Source organism: Corylus avellana, chromosome ca6 (assembly GCF_901000735.1).
Source record: "Corylus avellana chromosome ca6, CavTom2PMs-1.0".
In the NCBI taxonomy this organism is placed as follows: Eukaryota; Viridiplantae; Streptophyta; class Magnoliopsida; order Fagales; family Betulaceae; genus Corylus; species Corylus avellana.
Window position 1 is genome coordinate 410299 of NC_081546.1, and position 26294 is coordinate 436592.

The 26294-nt window shown below is 36.2% G+C and overlaps 2 protein-coding genes across 3 annotated transcripts; one reads left to right on the forward strand and one right to left on the reverse strand.

The window, feature by feature from the left end:
- Positions 1–662: 662 nt before the first annotated feature.
- On the reverse strand, positions 663–8986 carry LOC132183822 (transcriptional repressor ILP1). 2 transcript variants are annotated; one of them, XM_059597266.1, is made up of 6 exons: positions 7716–8986; positions 5775–5942; positions 3551–4221; positions 3052–3334; positions 2509–2798; positions 663–1524 (listed from the first exon to the last, which is right to left on the reverse strand). In XM_059597266.1, the coding sequence occupies exons 1-6, from the start codon at positions 8877–8879 to the stop codon at positions 1338–1340; spliced, it is 2763 nt and encodes a 920-aa protein (XP_059453249.1). In that variant the 5' UTR covers positions 8880–8986; the 3' UTR covers positions 663–1337. The 2 variants fall into 2 exon arrangements, with proteins under 2 accessions (XP_059453249.1, XP_059453248.1); XM_059597265.1 differs by having other exon boundaries at positions 663–1530.
- A 2953-nt stretch (positions 8987–11939) lies between these two features.
- Positions 11940–17248, forward strand: LOC132185715 (SUPPRESSOR OF GAMMA RESPONSE 1). Its single transcript, XM_059599485.1, has 6 exons — positions 11940–12099; positions 13036–13174; positions 15336–15522; positions 15677–16179; positions 16383–16793; positions 16944–17248. Exons 1-6 carry the CDS (start codon positions 12092–12094, stop codon positions 16995–16997), a joined length of 1302 nt encoding a protein of 433 aa, XP_059455468.1. The 5' UTR covers positions 11940–12091; the 3' UTR covers positions 16998–17248.
- Positions 17249–26294: the final 9046 nt, after the last annotated feature.

The following is a 26294-nucleotide window of genomic DNA, read 5'->3' on the forward strand; positions in this document are numbered from 1 at the left end:
TGTAAGCAATGTAGCACATGGCCGCCTCCAACCAGATTAAATCCCCGTCACATAGAGAATAAAAATGTATTAAGTAAATAAACTCAACAAGAAATTGGGATGCTTGTATGGTTGCCGAATCTCTTAAGATCCTTAAAAGTATAATAATACGTAGATAGAGCCAGTTTTTTTTTTTTTTTTTTTTTTTTTTTTTTTCAATGATACAGATCAAGTTCATAACCTCAAAATCTTTTCAAATTACGATTCTACTCCAATAGTTTTTTCCAGAGTTTCAAATAAGATTCACATTTTTTATTTTTTACTTTAATAGATTATAATGACGTCTGGATGAATTTATTAGGGTTAACTGGACGGATAAAAATCCTCTCTATTTCATTTAAAATTAAAATGAGTCATTTCAATATCTAAATTAAACTTCACTGAATAGTAAATATGTAACTGTATCATTTATTTTTAAATGACATTATACCATATACACCGTTAATGGTGTATAAGTTGCCACGTAATTGATTGATTGATTGATTATTTTATTAATCACATGGCTGCCTGGCTATCTCACCAAATTAGTTAGGTTAATTAGTTTGGCTTTGGGTTAATGACATTCATGGAATACAAAAATAAAGTAAAGAAGATAAGTTTTCAATTTGATTAAGATGCACATATAAGAACTTCGACTTAATCATGTATGAATCAAAACTAGACAAGATTGAAATTGCGTCCATTGCTAAATGATCCTCTTGAGAGGCCCAATAGCAATAATTCCACAAAGCTTGGGTAAAGGAAGACCCTAGTTATCTACCTCATGATACTAGCGGTAAAGCAGCAGACAATACCTTGAAAACTGTGCCTATAGGTACCATTAGAATGAAAAAAGAGACAGCATGAGAGAGAACCAAAAAAAAAAAAAAATCACATTATTGCCTCTCGAAAATTTTGCAACATTCACCTCGGCCCTCCTTCCCAAAAAGAGAAAGACGAAAAGAGACAATAATGTATTGTAGAGCATAGAAACCTAAGTGGAAGCCTCAAAGCTACAACGCCCACTAGCCATTTGGCTGGTGACTGTTAAAAAAAGCATCATGGGACAAAGACGGAGAGAGCAAGCACTCAAATGCCTCTTTGGGGTTCAGGGTCAAGACATGAACAGCCCTCTGTTCAAATTTAACTGGAAGAATGAGAGCACAGAGTGGCTCTTTGATATTTACAGACCTGATCCTTGTTGCTTGAGGTGCCTCCTCCAGGCTCCAGATATGGCTCTAGCCTTCAATGTATTTCTTGAGATGAGCCCCGCAATTCTTTAACTCATGGGTAAGCCTAGTATTCTCACTGTCACATTATTACAATGCCTCCTTGAGATGGAAGGTCTTAGCTAGCTCCCTAGCATTGTCATATTCATTGAGCTCAACCAGCAGCTTTTTCAATCGCCGGGCAAGTCCACTAGTCTCACTCTCGGTAATTCCCATCACTCGCTTCTTCTCCAATGTCTTTCCAAGCAACAGCACGTAATCCACCAGTGGTTGCAACCTGTGGCTGGACGTTAATTTATTCAAAAGAGGAAAAAGATAGGAAACTTAGCATTCAACATGCCTTGGAGACAATCTGATATTAAACAGTAATAAACTCTCATTTCACAAAACACACTGGGTCAGGTTACCTCAAGATTGGAATGAAAGGCACCAAATAGATTATACTTGTTGGACATTATATGGTAAGTAAGAGCATTCCAAAAGAGGGCTACAAAGTTTGAGACTTGGGACTAAATTTTCTACATCCCATTTTTGGATTTATTTTCTCCGTTTCCTTTCAATTTTTCACACCACACCTAATCGGAACTTGATCCCCGAACTTTAAAAATCATGAAAAAGGCAAGAAACAAGTCCCTTAATCTGGGACTATAGTGACCTGAACAAGAGCATGACATTATTGACAAAACTCGTAACAAATTGCTACGGTGCAACACGCGCTTGAGTAGCCACATGCTGTTACCATACAGTTGCAGTAATACATGAAATCATGCAAGTAATAACGTATCTTACACATGCAAAACTATTGTTTCATCCACCCTTTTCTTTCCTTACTCTTTTTAGTTTATGCCCAAACCTTAAAGGCAATCCAAAGACCTACAATACAGCATACTGTTGCAGTTTACGACATTAAGGCTAGGTTATTAGGGAATCCTCAAAAAATGCTCTGAGGTATTAAGGCAACAGCAAAGCAACTAACACCGAGGGGACCCAAAAAAAAACACTAGGAAGAATGTTAAAAATTCAGATAAATAATAGAAGAATGACTACACAAAGCAGAAAGTCACAGAGCGACCCAAATCCATCACCATTAACCACCATTTAAAATGTTGATTAAAAACGCAAAGGCACCAATATAAGAATTACTTAACTCATGCCATACAAAACTCCTACCCAAGCAAAAGTTAAATGAGGAAGCCAATCTCAAGGAGGGAGTAGTGCAACCAGGCTAATTCAAAGGCAAGAGGAGGATTATTATCTGTACCTGCGTCCACCCGTGACATTTGGCCCTGCCCAGACCCCAAATAGAGCAGCAATGATCCTTTCAGTTCTTGTGATTGCATCATGAACATTTGCTGTAATGCTTCGAACATGAGGTAGCAGTTTTCCACACAAAAGCTCATCTAGAGCAAGTTTCTCTATTACTGGCAAAGCAAAAATGTCTTTCCACAAGCAGATATTCCTCAACAAACGAACAGACATTCCAAATCGATATGCTGCGACTCGTGCAGCACCCGGCACAGCCTTCAATACAAGTGGGCTCCACGTTGGGACCTATGAAATGGAATGTTGGGAGAATCAATATGAAGAGCAATTGAAGTTAATATGTCATTGTCTCTTGAACTTATAATCAAAATAACAGAAAAGAAAAAACAATATCAAATAATTAAATACACATATTACATATCCTCGCATACATATGTATGTCTCATATACTTCTGTGCGCGCGTATGTGTGTGCATGCACTTGTGTCCATGTTTATGTAAACACCTTTAAAAATGAGAGTTTGATAGTTCAAAAGATATACCGTAAGATTAGCAACAGCCTCAGCTAGACAAGTGCGAATAGCAGCTAATAAATCTGAAAGAGCCTCATTGGAAGCTGGAACATAACTCGTAACCAGGCCAGTGGCATTAACAGCATTTTTCGTCTCTCGTGTGCTGAGCATGTCCCAACAGTGGACAATTTCATGATGCAAAATAGGAAGTGCTACCTTTTCCACCAGTTCAGGGACAAGATTAGCATCAGTATCCTCAGATGCAAAATCACTTCCATCGGTCGGCAGACCATAATTAAATAACACCGAATGCCTGAAGAAGTAAACAATTATTAATATAAACAAACGATGGAAGTAAACAAGTAGTTATAAAAACACATATCTTTGTGTGCTTTTGTGTTATTTTACCAATGAAAGTCAGTGTGGATAATGCCTCAACCAAGCAAGTTTAACCAACCCAGAGAAGCAAGTCTCTGGAAAAGTTCAAAAAAATTGGAACTCTTAAATTAGTAAGTTGTTGGCCAAATACCATTTCATATCAAAAAAATCTACATCCTCATGAAGTGGGTCCCACTTCAACAGCTCCAGTCTCACGTACGGAGAGAAGATAGCAGGGACACTTAACGACATGTAAGCATCACGATAACTTGATGAATAATCTCTCTTCCATTTTTCAAATCTTTCTTTGACAGCTGAAAGTTGGGAATATTCCTCAGCTGCATCACTGAAAATTTGATCAGCAGTCTGGAGCAACAATTTTCGGTGATGCTGGTATGCTGTACTCTCACTATCACTCTCATCCGAGCTTGACTCGCCTTCTATTCTTTGATTGGAACTATCCAGTTCCATGGATGATATTCTCTTAGAATTGAACCTAGCTTTCCTGCGCTCAGCCCTCCGCGTCATATCCATACGTTTCTGCAGGTTTATGTCTCTACCAAACTCATCTAACATCACTGGTAGATTTGTTTGCTCTCTTACAGTAGCAGATGCAGCCTGTGCTGCACTTCTGGCTGCCGCAATCATTTCAGCACTGCTACCTCTTTGACTGAAAACAGACATTGCTGCACTAACAGCTGCTTCTACCTCCATCAGTTCGTCATCATTATCAGCAGCCCTTCTTTCCAAAATAGCTGAAGCACGTTCTTCATGAAGCTTCTGCATCTGCTCTTCAAGCTCCTCTATATAGGGAGCTTTATCCTGAAAGGGAAAACAGCACAACAATAAATACAGATAAAAAAGCAGGGCCCTGCCAAGTAGTTTGAGGCATCATCAATCAAAAAGCATGACAGACAATGTTGTTTGAGATGGTTCGGTCATGTTCCATAAAAGCAAATGACAACAACAGTGAGGTTGAATGATATATGCCAAGTAGGAGGAGACACTACACGAGGAAGGATTAAGACAATGTGGATTGAGGCAGTGGTGAAAGATAACATACATATGACCCAGGATGGATAAATGGGAAAACAGGATCCTGATGATGACCAAAAGTACTTAGGATGCAAGGTTTGGTTGCTGTTGTTGTTTAGTATCCCAGTAATTCGATAAGTGATATGAGCCAAGGTCTAAATTTTTTTTTTTTTTTTTTATGATGGGAAACTCTCCCAAGGTATGGTCATTTCGTGTACTCACCCCTTAAGAGCAAACCCTAGACCCATGCATGCGCCCCACCCCCCCTCCCCCCCCCAAAAAAAAATACACACACAGATCGGGTAAGACTCAGCTTCGCCGAGCGTGGCTCCAAAGAATTGTTTGCACCTAGAAGGATTCAAACATTAACCCTGATACAGATGCTACCACGTCCAAGGCCTTCACCACTTGGGCCTCAATACTTTTCCCTTTTTCTTTGGGCATTTATACCTGAAGTTCTACAACCTACTTAAATTTGAAAATTTGTCAAATCAGTATATCGTCTATATTTATATAATATAATCAAATATGCAATATGTTTTAAATCATTCCTAAACAGGTTTAGTTTACCTTACACCTTCTAGATCTAATATATGACTTGTAGGCAAAGTCATGAATACCATTCAGAAGGCATCCCAATCATACAAGTACAATTCTGATCCAGCAACCTTTTTCAGATATGTCACTATGCATTGATTTTGGTTTTTTATTAGTTTAAAAATAAATGATAATAAAAAGACGTAACTTTAGTACACGGGAGGCATACAAAAAAAAAACGCAAATCAAACTCTGCAATTACAAAGATCTAAGAAATTCAAGAAAGACAAATAATGGAATACCCCAAGTGTCTCATGAAAATAGACTTCAATCTAATTATTTATAAATCCAATCATTGAAAGTCATAGCATTCCTCTCCCTCAAAATAGTGCACATGAGACAAAGTGAAATGTCATTCCAAATTGTACTCCGGAGTTGCGCCTTTTTGTATTTTAATTAAATTGTGATTATATATATATATATTGTACTACTCCGGTCTTTACTAAAACAACCTCTTCAGCACCTCATTAACTCCATCACCAACTTAGACATATCCCAAAAAATCCCAAATAATGAAAAAACTAACAATCATAGATCTCTTGGTACCTCAGAATGAAGTGACATACCAGTAAAGATATTTATGGAATATGAGAACCTTAAAACCAGTATATAACTACCATGTTGTAAGAATTCTATTTAGAAGGGCCGAACACACTTGTACAAGACATTTGTCATCTTGTACAAGACAAACAATAAAGTTGCAGCATACAAACATGCAGGACACAAATAAGATGAATTATTACCTTCAAGAAGTCACATATAACAGAAACATAATGACGAAGCTTTTGCATAAAGATAAACTTCTCATTGGCATCAGATAGAGACTTTTCAAGAGCAGTAATATTCGAAAGTGAGGCAGACAAATCATCGTCAGTCTTTGCCAGTGACATGATGGTGCTACCATGAGATTCCTGATTTAAAAATAAATAAATAAAGAAAAAAAAAAAGAGAGAGAGTTTTAAAAGGATGGAGTTATATGCAAACGTTAGTTAGAAGCATAACATTGTTAAGATATGTCATGCCAAAACTGAGTTTCATGCTCATGAACAATTTTACAAGATATAGGCAAACACACACACACACAAAATATATATATATATATATATATATAAGTGTGTGCCAACACCAACAACCCATTATGCAACGAAATAAATTAATTTAACTTGAAAATGAAGGCACCCCTGTAGCAATATTTTAACTCAATACTCCAATTAACCGGAGGAGATGTCTACCAGCTAGGTCCCTCCATACATTGGGTTTTCATCTTCTTTTTTTTTTTTTTTTTTTTCAATTCCCCAGTATATTATTCTATAAAACAATTCACTGGGTGCTATTAGCATGCATCTGTAAAACCCCATCTGTTGTACCAGTTACCTAAAATTGAAGGCCTCGCTGTAGCAGTTTTTGAACTCATTACTCCATGTACCTAGAGGCATCATCCACTAGTCAGTTCCCTCCATATATCGAGTTATCTTTTTCTTTCACTTGAAGTTATAATTACTCCATAAAACTATCCACTGTGCGCTATTAGCATGCATCAATTAAACCTAATCCATGGCACCAGCTGCCAACACAAACTCTGCAGACACCTCTGACCATAATAGAGATCACTTCAGCAGTAATTGTTGTATTGCCATTTATGACTGAATGAATATTCAGCAGCTACAAATGAATGCCTATGATTTGGTTTTGCAGCACATGCACCTATTGGGTTTGAACACACAACCACACACTTCATCCCATTCTCAGTTACCCTGAAGTTCAATCGTTTTTGTCTACTGAGATGAAGTAACAAATCACTTCCATGCTCTTTAGTAAAAATTTCTTGCTTCCTGAAAATCCAGCTAAAACCTTCAAAAGCAATAGAAGTTGTTTATTTCCAGCAGAGTTTCCATCATCCATTCACCTGCACAGCTAAAGGTTCCAGTGCCTATCTTCAATCTATAATAGGCTTCAAAAACCATCGCCGCTCCTCTTAACTGCTCATAACTGCTGATAATGCTCATAATTAGGTGTTACTTGTAAAGAATTAAATATCAGGATTTATTGTTGTGATTCTGATGTTATCACTCATCTACAGGCCAGATCCTAAGTGTGTTTGCCAAAGAGTTTTGAGATGAGAAATGAGAAGGGAATTGATTGATGTGATATAAAGTAAAAACGAGTTTTAAATATTTTGTGAGAAAAAAGTGAATAAAGTTGCTTGTTAATATAAAGAAATGAGGTTGACTTTTTTAAGAGAAATGAAAAAAACTTTTTGTCAAACAAACCCTGAATCGAACTCCTTAAACGTTTAAGAAAATCTACATTTTTCCCAACAAAAAATAAAGGTGCCATGCATTCTATTTTTAACAGCTATTTATTCTTTCCTAAGATTCTACTCTTAAACTTATATTTGTGTGGTTCTTTCTTCTCATATGCATGAAACTCATAAGAAATAAATCAATTTTACTCTAATCAGAGCAGCCACAAAAATAACTAATGAAATCAAAATGATACCAAACTAAACACAAGTCACAAAGAACCTGCAACACATCTTTATCATTTCTTATCAAACTTGCAAGAAAATGCTGTAAATCCTTGCGTCTAGGATGCTTTAGCATATATCCCAAACAAAAAGACTATACTAAATATCTAAACAATTTCCCAGGTTCTATTTGGGCAATGGGATAAGCATTCCATACCTTAAGCCTCCTCACACTCTCCTGTAGAGCTTTCCTTGCAACCTCGGCTTGTTGCGGTATTGACATCAGAGCATCCAAACCTTGCGAGGCTCCAATTGCGCCGCCTATACTCGCCGCTCCCACCGCACTGGGCACGGAGGCCGGATAAACAGAGTTATGCTGCTGCAAACTGTGAACCACTGGAACAGTAGCAGTGACAGCTACTCTGCTAGTCCCATCGTCCATTCTCTTCCCCAACCCCTTCCGGAACTGCTCCTCCTCCCATATCTTCTCCTCCTCGTCCTTATCCTCTTCACCGTTCTCGCTATCCTTCGCGAGGTGCACACTCGTTGCCCTCTCGTCGCCGTCGTCGTCCTCAAACACGCCCTTCTTGGTCTTCTTCGTTTCCGTGGACTCGGTCTTCTTCTTCTCCCCAAACATGGCGATTCGGCTCCGGAACTCGGGCTCCTCGTCGCTCAGTCCCTCGGCCTCGCCGTGATTGCTGCCTCCGTCCAACGAGATGTAATCCGGTGCGGCCGCGCGCGATTTCCGAAGCCGCTCCCGCTTCGCACGTATCGCTTCGATGGTAGCCTGATCCGGAATCAACGAATCCTTGGGTTTTCCGATGCCCAAGGAAACGAACCGGGCCTGCGCGTCGAGCCTCTCTCTGTTGTGTTCCTCGTTGTGGTCGTCGTCTTCCGATTCGCCGTCGTTTTGCTTGAGGGTTTGGGAGATAGCGGGTTGGTCGTCATCGTCGTCGGGGGGTTTGAGGAGACCTTTGAGGACGATGGCGGGCTCGGTGGAGGAGGGGCGAGAGGGGGCGAGTGTTCGGGTGTTCTTCTGGAGCTGGAGGAGGGCCTCTTTGGTATAGGTACCGGCCTGGGGCTGGACATTGGAGGCGACAGAGGCGGAGGAGTGGGCCCGGCGGTCGGTGCGGGAGGTCACCTTGTGAGAGGATGAAGAGGAGGTGGAGAGCTTGGTCGGACGCTTGGAGGAGGAGGAGGTGGAGCGGGAGGGGGTTAGGGCGTCCTCGTCGTCCGCGAAGCTCAGGAGCTTCTTGGGCTTAGGTTTTGGAGCGGGGGTGGTAGTCTTGGTGTTGACCTTGACGTCGTCGTTTTGGTTGTTGTTGTCGTCATCGTCGTCCCCGGCACGGCGGCGGAAGTTCCTGGCTCTAATGCTGCTCATGGCGGGGGTGGGGGGGGCATTCACTCACGATTCAGTAGTCGAACAGATTGGGGAAAGGAGCGGATTGGAGAGGAATGTTGGACGGTTTGGGTATTAACTTGGATACCGGGTTCAAGTCGGTTTAGTAAGAGCGCGAACGGTTTAGACTTTAGAGCATCTCAAAAAGACTTGTTTCGCGTGCGATTTTTTTCTATTGTACTCGATCGGTTGAACTTAAAAATTGCGAATATCAATAAAAAAATAAAAATTTGCATTATGTTTTGGTTGTTAGAATAATATTAAATTTAATAATAAAAAATCTAATTAAAAAAAAAATATATATATATATATATATATATATATATTAAAAAAAAGAAAAAATAATAATAATTGGAATGGTTTTGAACCACCCCTAAGGGGTGGTTCGGCCACCCTCTAAATATAAATATTTTTTATACTTTTTTAATTTTCTTGATTTCAAAAAATTTTATTTAATGTTTTTTATTAGTTTTGTTGACAAATTTTGAAAATTTTGAATTAAATTAAGTATTAATGTGTCAAATCAACCTAAAAATAGAGAAAAGAGTTTAGGTTGGGAATAATGTCTTTCCCAAACAAGCCCTTAAGTAATTTTGAGTCATTTTTCATTTCCAACAAAATAGGCAGAGTAGCATTTTGTCACAATTTGAACGGCGGACTGGTAGTGCTGCATCATAATGTTGTAGTGAATATTGTATATTATTTTTTTAAATAAATTATTCGCGTCAATATTTTTTTAACCATCTTCTAACAATCTCTATAGTAAATGGATGAATTCACCGTTGAATTTTTTTGGAGTCTACATGAGTTTACAAATTTAATGGTTAATATATTGAATTTGTAAAAAAAAAAAAATGTGGTTTAAAGATGATTGTATAACACATTTCGGGACAAAATAATGATATATAATATTACTCTATTTTTTAAATCACACTCCTTCTTTTTTAATTATATTTTTTTAATGTGTCAATTCACTCGTGGATTACCTTTTGGGACACTATAATAATAATAATGCTATATACTACATAAGTAATAAATAATATTAACACTCATTTCATAGCGACTAACATGACATATCTTGTAGTTTATGAATAAAGTTCAAAATGTTTTACAAAAAAAAAAAAAAGGCTTTTCATATCAAGTACTTAAAAAAAAAAAAAAAAAACAAACAAACAAACAAACAAAACAAAAACAAAAACAAAAGAAAAGCTACTTAAAACACATTAGTTTGTATGAAATTGGTGTGAAGAGTAGCATTACTCACACCATATTTTGATCTTAAAATTACCTTATAATGTTGATATGACATTATTTTATAATTTTGTTATTATTTTATAATTTTAAGATAAAAATATGGCAATATTTATTATTTTATAATTTTTTTTTTGTTAAGGTCAAGTACATGTGGCAATATTTGCTGATCTTAACATTATTTTTTATACGAATGACGAATATTCAATTATTGTCAAATGGTATTTAAGTGCTAGTTTAATTGGTTAGAGACCACGTCTTTTGAAGTGGAGGTCATTAGTTCGAATCATTTCATCTCCCCTCTTGTGCGGACATATCAAAATAAATAAATAAATAAAATAATATTCTCAAATGGTGGATGAACAGGGTTTTAAATTGATTAAATGTATTAATTTTGTCACATATTAAAACTCTGGTACCTTATTTTTATTTATTATCTCTCTTGAGCATTGTTAGGATTTTTTTTGGTCTAACAGTTTTCAATTTGTGTAATTTGCACGTTATTTGAGATGTCATTGATTTTCAATCTTCACGTTCATGCAAGACAATAACCAATTAAGAGAACTCGCCGTTGCCGGTGAGGTGTTAGCGGGTCTTACTCCGATAGTCTGACGCCTAAGTTAATTCATTTTAGAAAAGTCTACCCAATATACTGTATTTCAATATAGAGTTTATACCTAGTATAAGGATTTATAGGTTAGGATTAGTTCTTCTACTTCATCTTGCCCTAAAAGTTATGAGAGTTGTGATCCATTATTTGTTTGTAGGTTAATATTGGTCATGAGGCCGATAATATAATTGGTGGCTAATAAAGTGAAATTCTTCCGACAAAGCATTCTACTTTTTTAGAGACTATTGAAATAAAAATTAGGGAAAATGTATAACAAATCATTGAGTCAGCCATTCAAAATTGTAATATTCTTAAGTTTTTTTTTTGTTCGAAAATTTAGTTTATGGGTCAATTGAAATGACAATAAAATTAATGCCGTTAAAATTTTTTAACAAACGTTAGGGTAATTCAAAACGCACCGTTTAAGCCGATTAAAATATTAATTTAATTAAAAAAATTAAATCTAAAAAACAAAAAAAAAAATTTGAAAACCACCCCTTGGAGCCACCCCCAGGGCGCAGGCCACCCCAAACCACCCATGGGGTGGCTTGCGGCCACCCTAGGGGGGTTTGGGGTGGCCTCAAACCCCCTAGGGGTGGCTTGGGGTGCAAGCCACCCCCAAGGGTGGTTTTCAAATTTTTTTTTTTTTAAGATTTAATTTTTTAAATTAAATTAATAAAAAAATAATATTTTAATCGGGTTAAATGGTACGTTTTGAGTTACCTTAACATCTGTTAAAAAATTTTAACGGCAGAGATTTTATTGTTATTTCAATTGACCCATGGACTAAATTTTCAAAAAAAAAAGTTTAGAAATATTAAAATTTTGAAGGGTTGACTTAAATATTTATTATACATTTTTCATAAAAATTATATGAATTTTTTTAAAAAAAGAAAAAAAAAAAAAAAAGACAAAAAGAAACTATGAAAACCCTCGTAGTCGTCGTTTTGCCTCCAAAATTCCAAATATTCCATGAAACCCCGGTTTCTTTTTGTTTTGTTTGTTTGTTTTTTTTTTTTTTTTCTTCTTTTCCCATTAAAAATCAGGAACTCCAGGAACCGTTGATGTGGAGGATCGAAGGATGACCAGCCACTGCCGCCTTTATTTACTTCAGAGAGAGAGAGAAGAACAGTAACGCCCTTTCAAATTTCAAATTAAGGATAAAAATAATATTAAAAATTAGGAACAACAAATTAAAAGGAAAATTGGTGTCTCTCGACTCTCTCTTTATCTGCACGAGTGGAAGAGTCCTAGCAGTGAGCAGACGAATCAGCGAAGACGAGAAAATTGACGGTCTCTGAATCTCTCTGACCTCGTCACCGCCGCTCCTCCCATGGCTGGGTAATCTCTCTCTCTCTGTGAACTTCATCTCAAAATTCTTCTTTTGACCCATTATTACTGTACATTAAGACCAAATAGTTAATGGGTGTTATTGTTTACTTGTATATTACTGGGATTTTCGTGAAATTCATTGGTTTTTAACAGCATGCCATGGAAGACCGTCTGGGCAGTTATTGGGTCAAAATATAGTGAGTCAATGGGCTATAAAAAGTGTTTGTAGTTCTTGAATCTCTTTGCCAGATATGAGACAACGGTTACATAAAGAGGAAACACTTTTTTCAACTAAAGCTGTCGATGATTGTTATTTGTTTCTAAGCTCTATCGACTTGTAGCCATTGATATTTGCCATCATGGGTAAATATTGGTTTAAGCAAGGGTAATCGGGCATTTAATTGATTTACTAAAAAAGTCATTTTGAGTAACTAGGAAATGATTATAGTGATGATAACACAAACCTTTAGTGTTGATGGCCCCTCATCTAACTTTGTGCCTGGTTGCTGGTATTGTACTGAAGAAGTTGTAGGATTTATGTCATCCAGACTGATTCTGTGTATGGGTTAAGCTCAACGAATTGATTTTTGGAGAAAACTAAATAAAACCTAAAAAGATAAGAGTCAACCCACTACCATCAAAAAATGTCTGGGTGATGTCAACGTATCAAGGGTTAATGGTGGGCGAAAAAAGTGTTTTCACAAGCTTTCTACAACTGCATAGCTGAAAAAGTTTTGATGGTTCTGTCACACCTGCATTACTTTTTTTCTTAGAAAACCAAATACGATCTGCATAGATTGTGTTGAACCAAAGCACCATGGTCATCACATTCCTCTAGTCATGTCTGATTTATACAGGATGCAACAGGCTGTAGAATATTTTAGGGTGTTGTGATTAGAAACAAGTCATGATTTTTCCTATAACTAATGTTTGTTGTTTTTGCAGACCATCATGGTTGGTGGACAGTAAGAGAATTGCAACAAAAATCAAGAGTGCATCTGGAACATGTCATGAAAGAGTCGTATGGAAAAGCAACCCCACGAGAGCTTGTCCCAAGTGCCAGTTTATGATTGACAACAGTGATGTATAATCCCTAACTTTTCTTATGCTTTAATATGATCATCAGTCTAATTCTCAATAATTAAAAGACATTAGTAAGTAGTTCATGATATGAAATTCAGATTGTATGTGTTGAAAAATTGGTACAAGCTGAAAGTGACATACTTTTGATTTAATGTTGTTTACAGATTTTCTTGAGATGATAAAAATTTGATTGCATGTTTCACTTACTGCTGCTGCTTGCAGGCCCATTACATTGTTTCTTTTCATTTTCTTGTATTTTCCAAAAAAAAAAATCCTTTTATTTATTTATTATTTATTTTTCTTTTCTGAACTTGCTTATATCTCCTGAGTCACATTGATTAAATTATGCAGGCTGATTAGGATGCAATTTTGCAGCATAAATCTGTATTATGCTTTGCATAATTGCTTTTGTAGTAGAATTTGTAAAGAAAAGATTGTGTGATGATGCTTGAATTTCACAAAAATTTTAAGGTAGGGGAAAAGTTACATATCAATTGAAATAAAACTTTGCTATATCTGGTTAGTACAATTGCTTATTTAGAAAATGACTCATTTTATTTTATTTTCCTAGTCTGTTATAAAAATTCCGGCATCCTAAGCTACACTTTTGATCCACAATGACATGAAATTCAAACAAAAGAGACTTCCTTTTCTTCAATATGAATATGTGGTGGTTGTGTTAATAAGGCTGCATTCATCACTTGTGAATTTGAAAATGCTTTTGCAAAAATATAGATTCTGGCAGTCACATGTAAAAGCTGCTCTTAACAAAGCAAAACATTTTATAACTTATGTTTCTTTATCCAAGTACCTTTTCTTACAGTTTAAAGTCTGGAACATATGACTTGTCAGCATAATAGCATAATAAGTCATCAGTATATTTGCTAGAGATCTGAAGACGATTCTGAGTAAAAATATTTTTCATACCATGCCCTGATTGCGAAACTTATATTTGTCTAAATTTCTAAGGAGATACTCTCTAATGACTGCATTGAGGCAATTAACTACCTTTTTGACATACAAAGAGGTGACCATTAGAGCTACAACAGCTCCACAAGTGCGGTACTATGTGAATCAACATTGGGTCCTCCACTATCTCAGTGCATGGTACTTCACATGCTCACTGAAGTTATCGTGCTTGTGCTCAGCACAAAAGAAAATGCTATCTGCTTGCTTTCAGATTTCACATGATGCACTTGCAGGAGTAAAGAAAGACACTTCTGCTTTTCATAGTTGTGTGCGTCCTATACCACATGTATCAGACTATCACCAGTAGCAATGACAGATTCTTTTTCAGGTTTCTTGCCTGGAAGGGATTCTAGACAAATGTTTATACCGTAAAGTCAATAATGTGTACTGGTTGAGCTCAAGTGGGTTTTTTTCAGTGCATGCTTCTAGTCGTATGCTCATAGCTTAACTAATTTGGTTTAACGTTGACCTTTCGCCTGTGGCTAGTTGATAAAAGTTGCATTATTTGTTCCATGTCTGTGTTACAAAATTCTATTCTTTACTTTCTGCCTGTGACAGTTTGACTGAGCTGTATGGTGCCTGTGGCCTCCTACTACTGCTTTTTTATGAGAAATTTCTGGTTTTATGGACAAATAGAACTGGCAATTTTCAGCATTTTGATTTCGTTGACTGGTGATAGCGTGTATTCTGGGTGAGATGAACAGTGCATCTCACCTTATGATACACGCTCTATCAACAAGTTGCAATGGGTTATTATGAATGCAACTTGATGGCTCCAACCGGAACACTTCACTGAGTTAGGGTTGTGTTATCCTCAACAATTGTTTATGAGCTGCCAGTGTATTGACCTCTGGTTGGTTCATTAGGTCTTTGAATTTTGACATCTTCTGTTTTGAAGATGATGGGCTCACATCTCTCTGCATCTTATCGCTGCTTTCTTTAGGATATACGAAGTACGTTTTGTAAATTGGGATTTCAAAAGGCTCTGCATTTTGAGATGTTGACCATCTCAGCCCAAATCTCAAGGTTCTGTGGGCTCCAAGTACCAAAAAAAAAAAAAAAAACAACGTTGTATAAATTTTCCAGCACTTATTGTTAAACATAATTGTTTAATGTTGCTTAAGTTTTCTAATCATAAGAAAAACTATAGCACCTGTAAATATTCAGATTATTTGAATCCTGTTCGTTTTTAGGTTGCTCAAGAGTGGCCAGGACTACCAAGAGGTGTGAAGTTTGATCCATCTGATCAAGAGATTATCTGGCACTTACTTGCAAAAGTTGGAGTAGGGGATTTTAAACCTCATCCTTTTATTGATGAGTTTATCCCATCTGTTGAAGAAGATGATGGAATCTGTTATACCCATCCGCAGAATCTACCAGGTTGGTGGGAGTTTAGTAACTGCATATGCGGTTAATAAGTATACTTTTACTCATCAAAAAAGAATCTACTAGGTTGGTGGGAGTTGTTTTTCTTTGTTTTCTGCTTAATTGTCATTACTTTATTTTAATTTTGAACTGTAAATAATTATTTAAGGTGTCAAGCAAGATGGAAGTGCATGTCACTTTTTTCATAGAGCTATCAAGGCTTACAATACAGGAACTCGTAAGCGTAGAAAGATACACGGTGATGATTTTGGTGATGTCCGCTGGCACAAGACCGGTCGGACCAAACCGGTGATCTTGGATGGGGTTCAAAAAGGGTGTAAAAAAATAATGGTTCTGTATATGACCATGGTCAAAGGAGGAAAACCTGAGAAAACTAACTGGGTTATGCATCAATATCACCTAGGAACTGGGGAGGATGAAAAGGATGGGGAGTATGTTATCTCTAAAATATTTTATCAGCAGCAGCAGCAAGTCAAGCAGGGTGATAAAGCAGATCAAGATTTCCCTGAAAATATTGATCCAGTGATTGGAAAAGTAGATCCTGTTACTCCCAAGTCTGTGACTCCTGACCCTCCTCGTACTGAAAGGCATCATTCAGACTTTGACCTTGGACGGGATGTTACTGATACTTGTGCAGTTTCTGCTGCTCAGGTATAACCTCTCTCTTAGACTCCTTGTGATAAATAGTATTTTGTCAGGAAGAATTGAGATGTAGCATGCTCGGACTGTTAACAGCAAATTTTCAAAAATAAGTTATTTTCTAATATATACCTTTTTCATTTTGATACTAGTGCTTATATTAAGACAAGATACTGATGTTTACATTGTTTCCCAACTTTGCTTTTTCACTGAAGCATCCTGAGATTGAATGTATGGAAAATGAGGTTCTACCTGAATACGAAAGGCCTGATTATGATGATCAATTAAAGGCAGGGAATCATGCTCATGCTGATGAAGTGACGGATAATAATGATGTTTGTGCTGAGGAAGATCCAAAATGGTGGGACAGTGAGTCACAGAATCTTTTGAATTCTCAACAACTTGTGGAAGGGCTGTCTCTGTGCGATGATCTTCTTCAGAGCCAGTCTCCAGATAGGAATGGAGATGGGAATGATGGAGCAGGGATGGACAGACCTTCTCTTTCTGATTATGCTCAGTTAGGAGCCGAGCGTTTAAAGAAGGATCTAGAGGAGTGCCAAAATCTTGTCCTTGATCCACCAAACATAGAACTTGATACACCTCCAGAATTCCGACTGAGCCAGCTTGTATGCTGCCTTCTCTGCCATTTTGTCTGCTTTATTTTAAAATAATCGAATTTTGATGTTGCTCCTGAACATCCTTTGGTTGTTTTTTTTTTCTTGTTCCTTTTTGTGCTTGGAATTGATTACAATGTTTTTTCTCAAATGGTTTTGTAGGATTTTGGATCGCAGGAAAGTTTTACAGCATGGGGTGTGAGCAAGAGTGACTAAATATGGTTTGACATTTTCGATCTTCTTGTATTTTTGTGGCCACTTTTTGTGTAGACTTTGCCTATGTTTGAAGTATAATTTTTTGATGGAGAAGTTGAACCGTATTATCTATATAGGCAAAGTGTAATCTTTTGCTGGGCATCTTGAATTGTAATTTATGGCAGCAAAGTTCCTGTTTATATAACATATGCTGTAAGTATAACCTACGTTTGAAAATAGATCAATGATATGGTCTATTTGTTCTCTTTAAATGTTCGAGTTACAATGGCTCTTATGTTTTTATTCTCAGAGTTTGCTCCGGGGCTTGATGGTAGCAGTTTTCAAACATATGTTTATCTACCATTATTGCTGCAAAGTTAATACTTTATTTTATTTATTTATTTATTTGTGGGGAGAAGAAAGGGACTTTTGGTCTCTGGTACTACTGCTAGCCAGCTAGGGGTGTTCATTTGTGTTCTTCGCCTAGTGGGTTTGGGCTTTGAGGCATGTGTGTCAATTCAAACCCGACTTATTTAATTAAAATAGTTAAAATAGTTAGTCATGTTAACCTTAATACGATCTATTTAAAATAACGTGGTGACTTGAACTGCATAACTTATTTAATAAACATAACATGTTGGGTTGACCTAACTCGACTCGATGTGCACAAATTGTTTAATTAACAAAATCTGCAATTATTGGGCATGAGAATGCCATTTCATACAAAAATATTGGCACAATAATTTCTGATTATTGGATATCAAAATGAATTGTGAACTTATTTCTTTACAATTAGGGTTGAGTTTGAGGGTAGGTTCTTTTTTTTTTTTCTTTTTTCTTTTTAATGTCTTAGACTTTAATTAGGATTTTAATTTTGTAATGGTGATTTTTTTTTTTTTTTTTTTTTTTTTTTAATTTATATGGATTATGTGGATCATCCTTGAGTTTAAGTGTTGGATCAAAAATTGATCTGGTTTGATTTGACTTTTATTTTACTAAACTTTAATCCATTAATTTCGTATTTAATTTGCGAGTAATATCAAAAATTATCCACCCTAAATAGAACCCACTATAAATAGAACCCACTAGATATTTTTCCTAGAGAGTGCATTGTTGTTCAAATTTAGTCGAACAATTTCCTCTTCAGTGCTTGAATAAATGCAGGGTAGTGTTGTAGGACAGAACTGAATGAATATAAAGTAGAATACTGTGTGGACCTTGTTGTTATTGGAAGAATTCATGCTGCCGACAGTGAAGACGACATTTGCATATTGAATGCATGAGTCAATGAGAGCAGCACAGGTTGGCTTGAAAATGGCTTGTGAGGACACTGTACCTAGGCTAGGCATAGGAGTTAGTCAAAAAGAGGTCCTCAGTGCTTGGTGTCTTTTGTTCGATCGTGTGCACTATGATTGCTGGTGGGGGAACCAAGATAAAGACCTGTCCTGCTAACCAGTGAATCGCCCTTGGTTGGCAGCCTGGCAGCATGTTGTATTGTAGGAGAGTGCCCTTCTACTTCCTACATATATAAGTGTAGGGCATCCGAGCCTCTTGGTCTTGGGTTAGGTGTATAAACTATGAAGTATAAACCAATTGCAACGGCACCGTTTCTGGGCCATGCTCTCCTTTCTTCGATGCAATGATATAACTAAAAGAACAGACACAAAGGACCTCAACACCCTGGCCATTTTGGCTCTAGCTCGATATGCAATTGAAGTTGGCAATGATGATCATATCTACTTTTTCCATTTGCTCTCTTACCATGTTTCAGCAGGCCCAAATCTATTATTGCTAGCCACCACCGCTGCTGCAACAAGTAGCGGTTGTCTGCCGCCAATCATTGCCACCCTCCACCACCAATTCCCGTCATCTACTACCTAAGAATGACAACAATTGTGGCTACCTAACCCTCTAACTTTTCACCATCCAATGTCATTATCTCCCGAGAATGAATAATGTTACGCTTCCAATTTGTGTTTTTTTCTTTACAAGTTAACAACGTGATATTATTAGAGCTTTATCAGTCACTAAAGAAAATGTCAACACTCACTAATCATATGTCAACACCAGGGCCGGCTCAGGCCCTAGGCGAGTTAGGCCCTCGCCTAGGGCCCCCAATTTAATAAGGCCCAAAAAAATATTTTTTGAGTTAAAAAAAATTATTTTGGACCAAAAAAAAAAATTGAAGGCCCAAATTTTTTTTAATAGGGCCTAAAAATTTTTTTTATCAAAATTTAAGGCCTCAATTTAATAAGACCCCAATTAATAAGTCCACTATAAATTTTAAAAATAATTCAAAAAATAAATTAAAAAAGACAAAGCATTAAAGCCTTATACCAATTCCCTAAAGCTCCTGACGCTACGGTACGCCTACCTCATTCATTCATCATCATGTCCTCTCTCTAGAAATTTTTTGTTTTTGATGAAAATATAAACGTTAGAAATAAAATATTATAATTTATTTTTTATTTATTATTTAGCCATATAGGGAAAGCCAAAAGCCAAAAATATAAACTGCTGTCACCATGGGCATTTTAAATATCAGTCTCTATATTTGCCACTTTATCTCTCATTTTTGCTTGTTCTTTTCTGAGTTTTTCTTCTTTGCCTATCTCATCATTTTCTCTTCCTCTCCGACTCCGAGTGACTAAGTCTCTTGTCCTATTTCCATGAACTGCTTCATAATTCCTTTGCCAAATCAGGTTTTATTGTTCTATTTTTGTCATTTATTTTATTATAGTCATAATTTATTTTTGATAAATCATGTTTGTTTAATTTGTTAGAATTTTTAATTAAACATGTCTACTAGAAAATATGCATCTGGATATGAAAAACTTAAAAAAATAAAATAAAATAAAAAATGAAAGTAGACAAATTGATTGAATCTCAAAGATGAGCTCTAAATAAATTTGTTATTAGCAATAAACAAAATATTGAGGATAATTTAGGTGAAAAACTCATAAATGAATAAGAAACTCATCAAAAAGAATTAGAAGATAATGAAAATGTTATTGATGTATCTAAATTTATTGGTACAAATATTTATGACCTTAGCCAATGGAAAAATATTGATGCGAAATTAAGGGATTTGTTAGTAAATGGATTAGCCATATTATCAATTGAAAAAAAGATATTAGAAAATCTTGAATATAAAAACTTAATCAGAAATTTTGCATCTCAAAAAGCGAGTATATATATATGTTACTTTAAAAAAAAAAAAAAAAAAAAAAAATTGAATTTTTTTTATAAAAAATTTAGGCCCAATTTCAAAGTTTTGCCTAAGGCCCCAAAATATGTTGAGCCGGCCCTAGTCAACACATATAAGTATTTTTGTAATAGTGCTATTTAGAAAATTGTTATATGATTATTATATAATGGAGATAATATTAAAAAAAAAAAAAAAATTGTTAATTGAGAGAATATAAGATTGTTATTGTTGCGCGCGCATGCACGTTGTTTGTGTTCGAAAGTACATAGTTTATGTTGGGCCTTCTCAACCCAATTGTGATGTGGTTGGGGGAGGAAGATAAGAATCCATGCTGTACATTATTGGAAATGGAGGGCAAATGCAATGGCATGACATGATGAAGAGGATGTGCCATGCGGTGCCATGCGGGGGTGGCCTGAGTGGGACCCGTGTTTTCTTCATTGAAAAAAGAATCAGACGTATATGGTGGGGTTGAGGATTAGGAGGCGCACGTGGGCAGGATAAGGCTGCCATTTTGACCATTCACGTCCTGTCTCTCCTTTTCACTCTCCCTACAGGTGGCATTCTTTTATATGGCCGACCACAGAATATCTATTCTCCTCTGACCAATTTTTAATTTTCTTCCAAATTACTTGGATTTTTTTTATTAAAAATAGTTGTCCTTTAATTTTTCATAAAATATTAAAAAAAAAAAAAAAAAAAGGAAACGCTGTCGTCTGGAGTTCTAATAATAATTAGATTTAGATTCCGTATTCAGCCTCTATATACCTGACAATCTGACCCATCCGATTTGAATTTTAGCTGTTCTTGCAGGAATACTGAAAGACAATCAGAAGGGACCCCCTCAAGAGCTTTGTCACTATTTTTGAAACGTGTCAGCTGCACACCTCTATATTTAAAATTTTACATGTATTTTATATATATATATATATATATATATTAATGTAATAAATTAATATTTAAAAAACCAGTCCATGGTTTCTCTTCTCTTCTGTGCATACCAAAAGGGCTGGAACAAACAAAAGGGTATACAGAGTCACAGACAGTAGACTATTGGATGTAGGCCCACAACCAAAAAGATTTCACCATACACGTGGCACACGTGAATGTGGGTCGGGAGGCAATAATTCAACCGGCCCACAAACAGAGTTTTGACCACTTAACGTTCACAAAGTTGCCCAAAGACACTGCCTTGCGTTAACTATGATTTAAAACTGGCTAATGTTGTTTGTTTGAAGACAAGAAGATCGAAGATAAGGTTATGATAGTGATTGCCTAACGGTCTTTGTTTTTAATCGGAGTTTACCCCAATTTCTATTATAGACTAATGTACTTATATCTCACTCCCTTTTCCTCTATTCATAGATGCAGCGCTACCACATCAAATTAAAAAAATTTTGTCCTTCCATCTCCTCGTTAATACTATCTTCAACTATCAACTATTATACGGGTAAGGACTGCTAGATTTTGGATAATCTTACGTCGAGAGTGGTTGCAATCACTTCATTCATCTTGTGGTTAATGCCACCCCCAATCAACATGTGAGGTAGTTGAGACCACCAAATCTCACGTCGGGAGTGGTCCCAACAATCAAAGAAGTGGTTGGTCACCTATGGAGGCTGGGCAAATTTTTATTTTTGGTTGAGGAGGCAAGAGATATAATAGGGACTCATCTAAAATCCAACTTTTACTTACGTAGCACAAAGTCACATAAGATTTGTGTCAGTTCCAATTAAACCGCGTTGCATTGCTAGTAAAATTTTTTTGGGATCCTAAAGTGACACTGCCACGTGAAGGAGTAAAATAATTAGAGTGTTTCTAACATTTTCTTAGACAAATGAAAAAGATGTTAAAAATGCTTATAAGATAAGAAGGAATTTTGTCATTAAATGGATTTAGAGGAAAACGTCAAACCGTATTAATTACAATACATTATTTTTCTTGTCTAAACGCTTTTTGGAGATGTCCTCTCCAAACAGTACCTAGATTGAGTAGCTTATATATATATATATATATATGAATTGTACAAGTAGCACATCCTATCTCCACTTCAAATGATTAATGGGCAAACAAATAGTTTGATGGTAGATTGAGCAGTATGATTTGTACACTTAGCACATCCTATCTTCACTTCAAATGATTAATGGGCCTACATCACTTTTCCTAATTCTCCAGATTATAAACGGTTATGGCCCATTAACAGAAATCTTTTCTTCTATCTTATCTTTTAATATTAGTAGGTTATATTCCGTGGACTGAGGCTAAAGCTCCTGACTCAAAATTTCATAAAGAGAATAGTTTGAATATTTGACCTTTAGGTCTGTAGCCCTGGTGTCAGTTGAACAGAGCGGCTATGTACATATATATGAATCTCTTCTGTGTTATCATCTTTATGATAATGAAAAACTGTAGCAATTCTGTGGACATAGTACTAGTTATGGTAAACCACGTAAATCCTGGTGTTCCTATATATGTATTTGTCTTGTTTCCTAGCATATTTTTGTGTGAAAACCGATCATATAACTTCTTAATTTTAAACAGAAAATAGATTTATCTATTGCCATTATCAAGCTAATCAATTCTTAGCTTTTACAATACTAGATTGGTTACAAACTCTAAGCAATTTGGGTCTGGATTTGCGGTTTCAAAACGTTTGACTTATGATTGTTGTGGGTTTTGTTGATAGATTACTCTTGATCGAACCCAGTTTTTGTGACTCCGTACACTTCTGTAGTTAGCAGAGATTCAACAAAATCTTGAGCTTTGATCGATGGAATTAAGCTTTGAGGGAGGGATCCAATGATGATGGCTCGAGGAAAAGAAGACACAGAAATTAAGAATAAAGAAGATGACAAAACTTGAATTTTAGTTCACGCTATCCGATTTACATCTAGCATTTAAGGCGAAACTGATACAAAATTTGCTACCGCCGCTGCTATTTACACTCCACCATGGAAAGGAAAAAAGAAAAAAGAAAAAAAAACAAAGAGAAGAAGCTCGATCTCATCCTTGCTTGTTGCATGCCCTGGCTTGCTTGCTTGCTAGGGGGATTTCAGGTTTCAATCATGCCAACAGAGGAGCATGACGACACATCTCCTAATTATGTAGAGCCGAGCCCTCTGCTCTCTGAGGACCCCTCCAAGTCCTCTGGTTGACAGCCTTCTCTTGGTGCCGCTGCTCATCTTCATCGTTATTGATCTTACAATATTTTCTTTTTTCCTTGTGTGTTTGTGGAGTGAACTGCTGGAGTGAGCAGCAGCAGCAGCAGCCTTCTTCTTGTTGATGTTGTTGTTGTGGTGGTGGTGTTGGTGTGAAAGTGCAGGGGAGGGAGGTTTATATATAGGGTGGAGGAAGTGGAATAGAGGCTCACGATGGTCGAGTAAAGAGGCAACGATGGGGCATGAAAGGGCGTGCAGTGCCCCCAAACTCACCAGACAATGCCAAAGGGGGCCCCAACCCCCACTTGCCCAAGGAAAATGACAAAACAATCCCAACATCAACATGCCCTCTCCCTCTCATTGCAATGTCACACTCCATATCCTAACTTGGTGTACCCATTACCCACCAGCATAATGGGTCGGCCATTAATTTCTTTATTTAGGTATCCTATTTCTTTAGTTTATCAGCTCATCTGCCTTCAATTTCTATTACATCAGGTCAAATTGGATCAACATCATTTTCTCTCTTTTTTTACTTCTTTCCTTTGATTCTTTGTTGGATCAGCGTAAAATAGCAATAGGTAATGCTATAAACTATACTCTTTATCTTATCCTTATGAGTCAGTTATGATGTGACAATGTCAATTAACTTTTAAAATTTTTTTTTTTAACAAGGTTGATATAAGGGTAGTTATTGACATTGTCACGCCAGCAAAGTAAGATAATGATGTGTTAAAAGTATAATTTCTAACATTACTCAATCTAAACTGTAAAACCATGGCGTGACTATATATTTACCAAGTAACAACATATACACACGAAAAATTAATCTAGACCATAAAACCATGATAAGAAAGGAAACCATTAATAATGTAGGACCCAATTTTCAAATAGACAATGTCGTTTCATTAATTACATTTGTTAAGACTATCCAAAAAAACCATATTCCGGATCTTGTAGTATATTCTAGGTGATTACATAAGAAGTATAATTATTGCGAGGATAATTAACCTCTTACTAATGACAGTTAGATTTAGATGTTTTGGCTGCATATGTACGTCGATGAAAAAGATAGAAAGATACATATTTACTTTTTATTAGATTAGACTGGTTGGTTTACAACAAAGTTCTCAACCTAATCTATTAAACTAACATCTATCTGTAAAGCATGTAATTATCACATGTATACGAGAATGACGATAAATTTCATTCTATCTAATTCGATAGAGAACTTTGTTCTTATTTGTTCAAACCACATTTGATTGGAAGATAAACCTACTCTCAAGTAGGGATGGCCACAACCACAAGCCCCAAAGGGGGAATTTGGGGGTGGGGATTGCATTTTTTAATAAAAATAATGAAGAGCTTAGCAAGTGAAAGTTCAAGGCTATGACCAAGATTCCATAATAATACAAGAAGATATATTATAATATGACTAAATAAATCATAATTGTCTTAAGATAACAAGCCCAACAAATTTAATAGAAGAGCTCAAAACCCTCATCTAAGTGAATGATTAAATTATATACGGTCAAATTATACTTAACCAAAATCAAAGCAAACACCCACTTGCTTCGTCTCGTGTTCCACCCGTTTCACTGATCAGGACACCATCTTCCATGAATCCTCATTCTAATAAACAATTAATCTGTTTTCTATGCTCTGTTTCAGCAATTTTAAGCTGTCAAACAACATTTCCTCTTTCATCTTTCTTTTTCCCAACGGTAGACAGGATTTGAAGATGCTATATGTAGTGTTTGTTAACTTACATGCACATATGATCTTAGTTGTCTTATTCATTTGGATCGTATGATTGCTTTCTTCAAACGATCTTTGCAATCTCTGAGCTTATTAGATATTGATGCTTTAGTCTGTCAGAATGAAGTCTTTAACATATATATGATTTAAGTTGACTAAACAATCAAATGGCATCTTGAAAAGAATACTTAGTATGTTACAGCTTTTACTACAATTCATTACAAACTTAAATGACAGTCGTTCACATCTTAGTGACCAAGGTTATAAGTGCTACGTAGACTATTAAGTAAGACCAACAATTTTTAACACGATCCACAAACACAACACGAAATAAACAGATTATGGTGGAGAGGTCTAACCCGCTTAATTTCTATAAATTTTTATACCCATATTTTGACATGATTCGAACCCGACATTTGAACACGACTTACGGTAAAAAAGTTGTAATAAAAGTTAAAAAGAGTTTTTTTTTTTTTGGTTCAAAAGGGCTTCAGGCATGCCTGGCTACAGCATGCATGGAAGCATTTATTTGACGGAAGGCATAGAATAATTATAAGTTTAATTGAGTGTGAGACACCCAAAGCTTTGGGAAGCCAACTAGATTAGAGACAATGGTGAGAAAACTAATCCACGAAACGCACTTTAATCAAAGTGTCGCCAGGTTTAGTTTGGAGTGTCCCGTGCAGGGCTCCTTGTACTGTTTACGCATATAAAAAAATGGCTCCGGTTGTACACAACAAGGAGGTCAGAGTTGCACGTGAAGGTCTCGTGATTTACAATGCCATTGCCTGTGATAGACTCAATAAATATTCCTATTTTAATCTCATCATCTCTAAGCTTTGAATCACAGATATATATATATAAAATTTATCAACAATTCCACCATAATTTTGTTGGCTCCTGTTTACCAAGGAACTTCGTTCCCCACGTGTAATACTTCTCCACCACTTTCCCTTAACGTATTATCTTTGCGTTTTTAGCATGCATGACTTGATATATTGAACAGATTCTCCATGTGGAAACACCAAAGGATTGTACGATATTATATCTCTGATTGGAAATTACAGTTGTCTTGTTACACGTGTAATTGTACGTATCATGCATCGTACTTTGACAGCCTTTGCTTAACAGGTAGGTATCTTGTATAATCCGCAGTCGTGGGATTATGAGTCAATTACAGCTTCATCACTGTAC

Excerpts from the sequence above, each read along its gene's own strand:
- LOC132183822 (XM_059597265.1), bottom strand. The coding sequence starts at position 8,879 with ATGAGCAGCATTAGAGCCAGGAACTTCCGCCGCCGTGCCGGGGACGAC. Across the intron at positions 5,943-7,715 it reads AGAGTGTGAGGAGGCTTAAG|GAATCTCATGGTAGCACCAT; the intron begins GTATGGAATGCT and ends TTTTTAAATCAG. Across the intron at positions 3,335-3,550 it reads GATTTTTTTGATATGAAATG|GCATTCGGTGTTATTTAATT; the intron begins GTATTTGGCCAA and ends TTACTTCTTCAG.
- LOC132185715 (XM_059599485.1), top strand. Across the intron at positions 15,523-15,676 it reads CCATCCGCAGAATCTACCAG|GTGTCAAGCAAGATGGAAGT; the intron begins GTTGGTGGGAGT and ends TAATTATTTAAG. Across the intron at positions 16,180-16,382 it reads GTGCAGTTTCTGCTGCTCAG|CATCCTGAGATTGAATGTAT; the intron begins GTATAACCTCTC and ends TTTTCACTGAAG.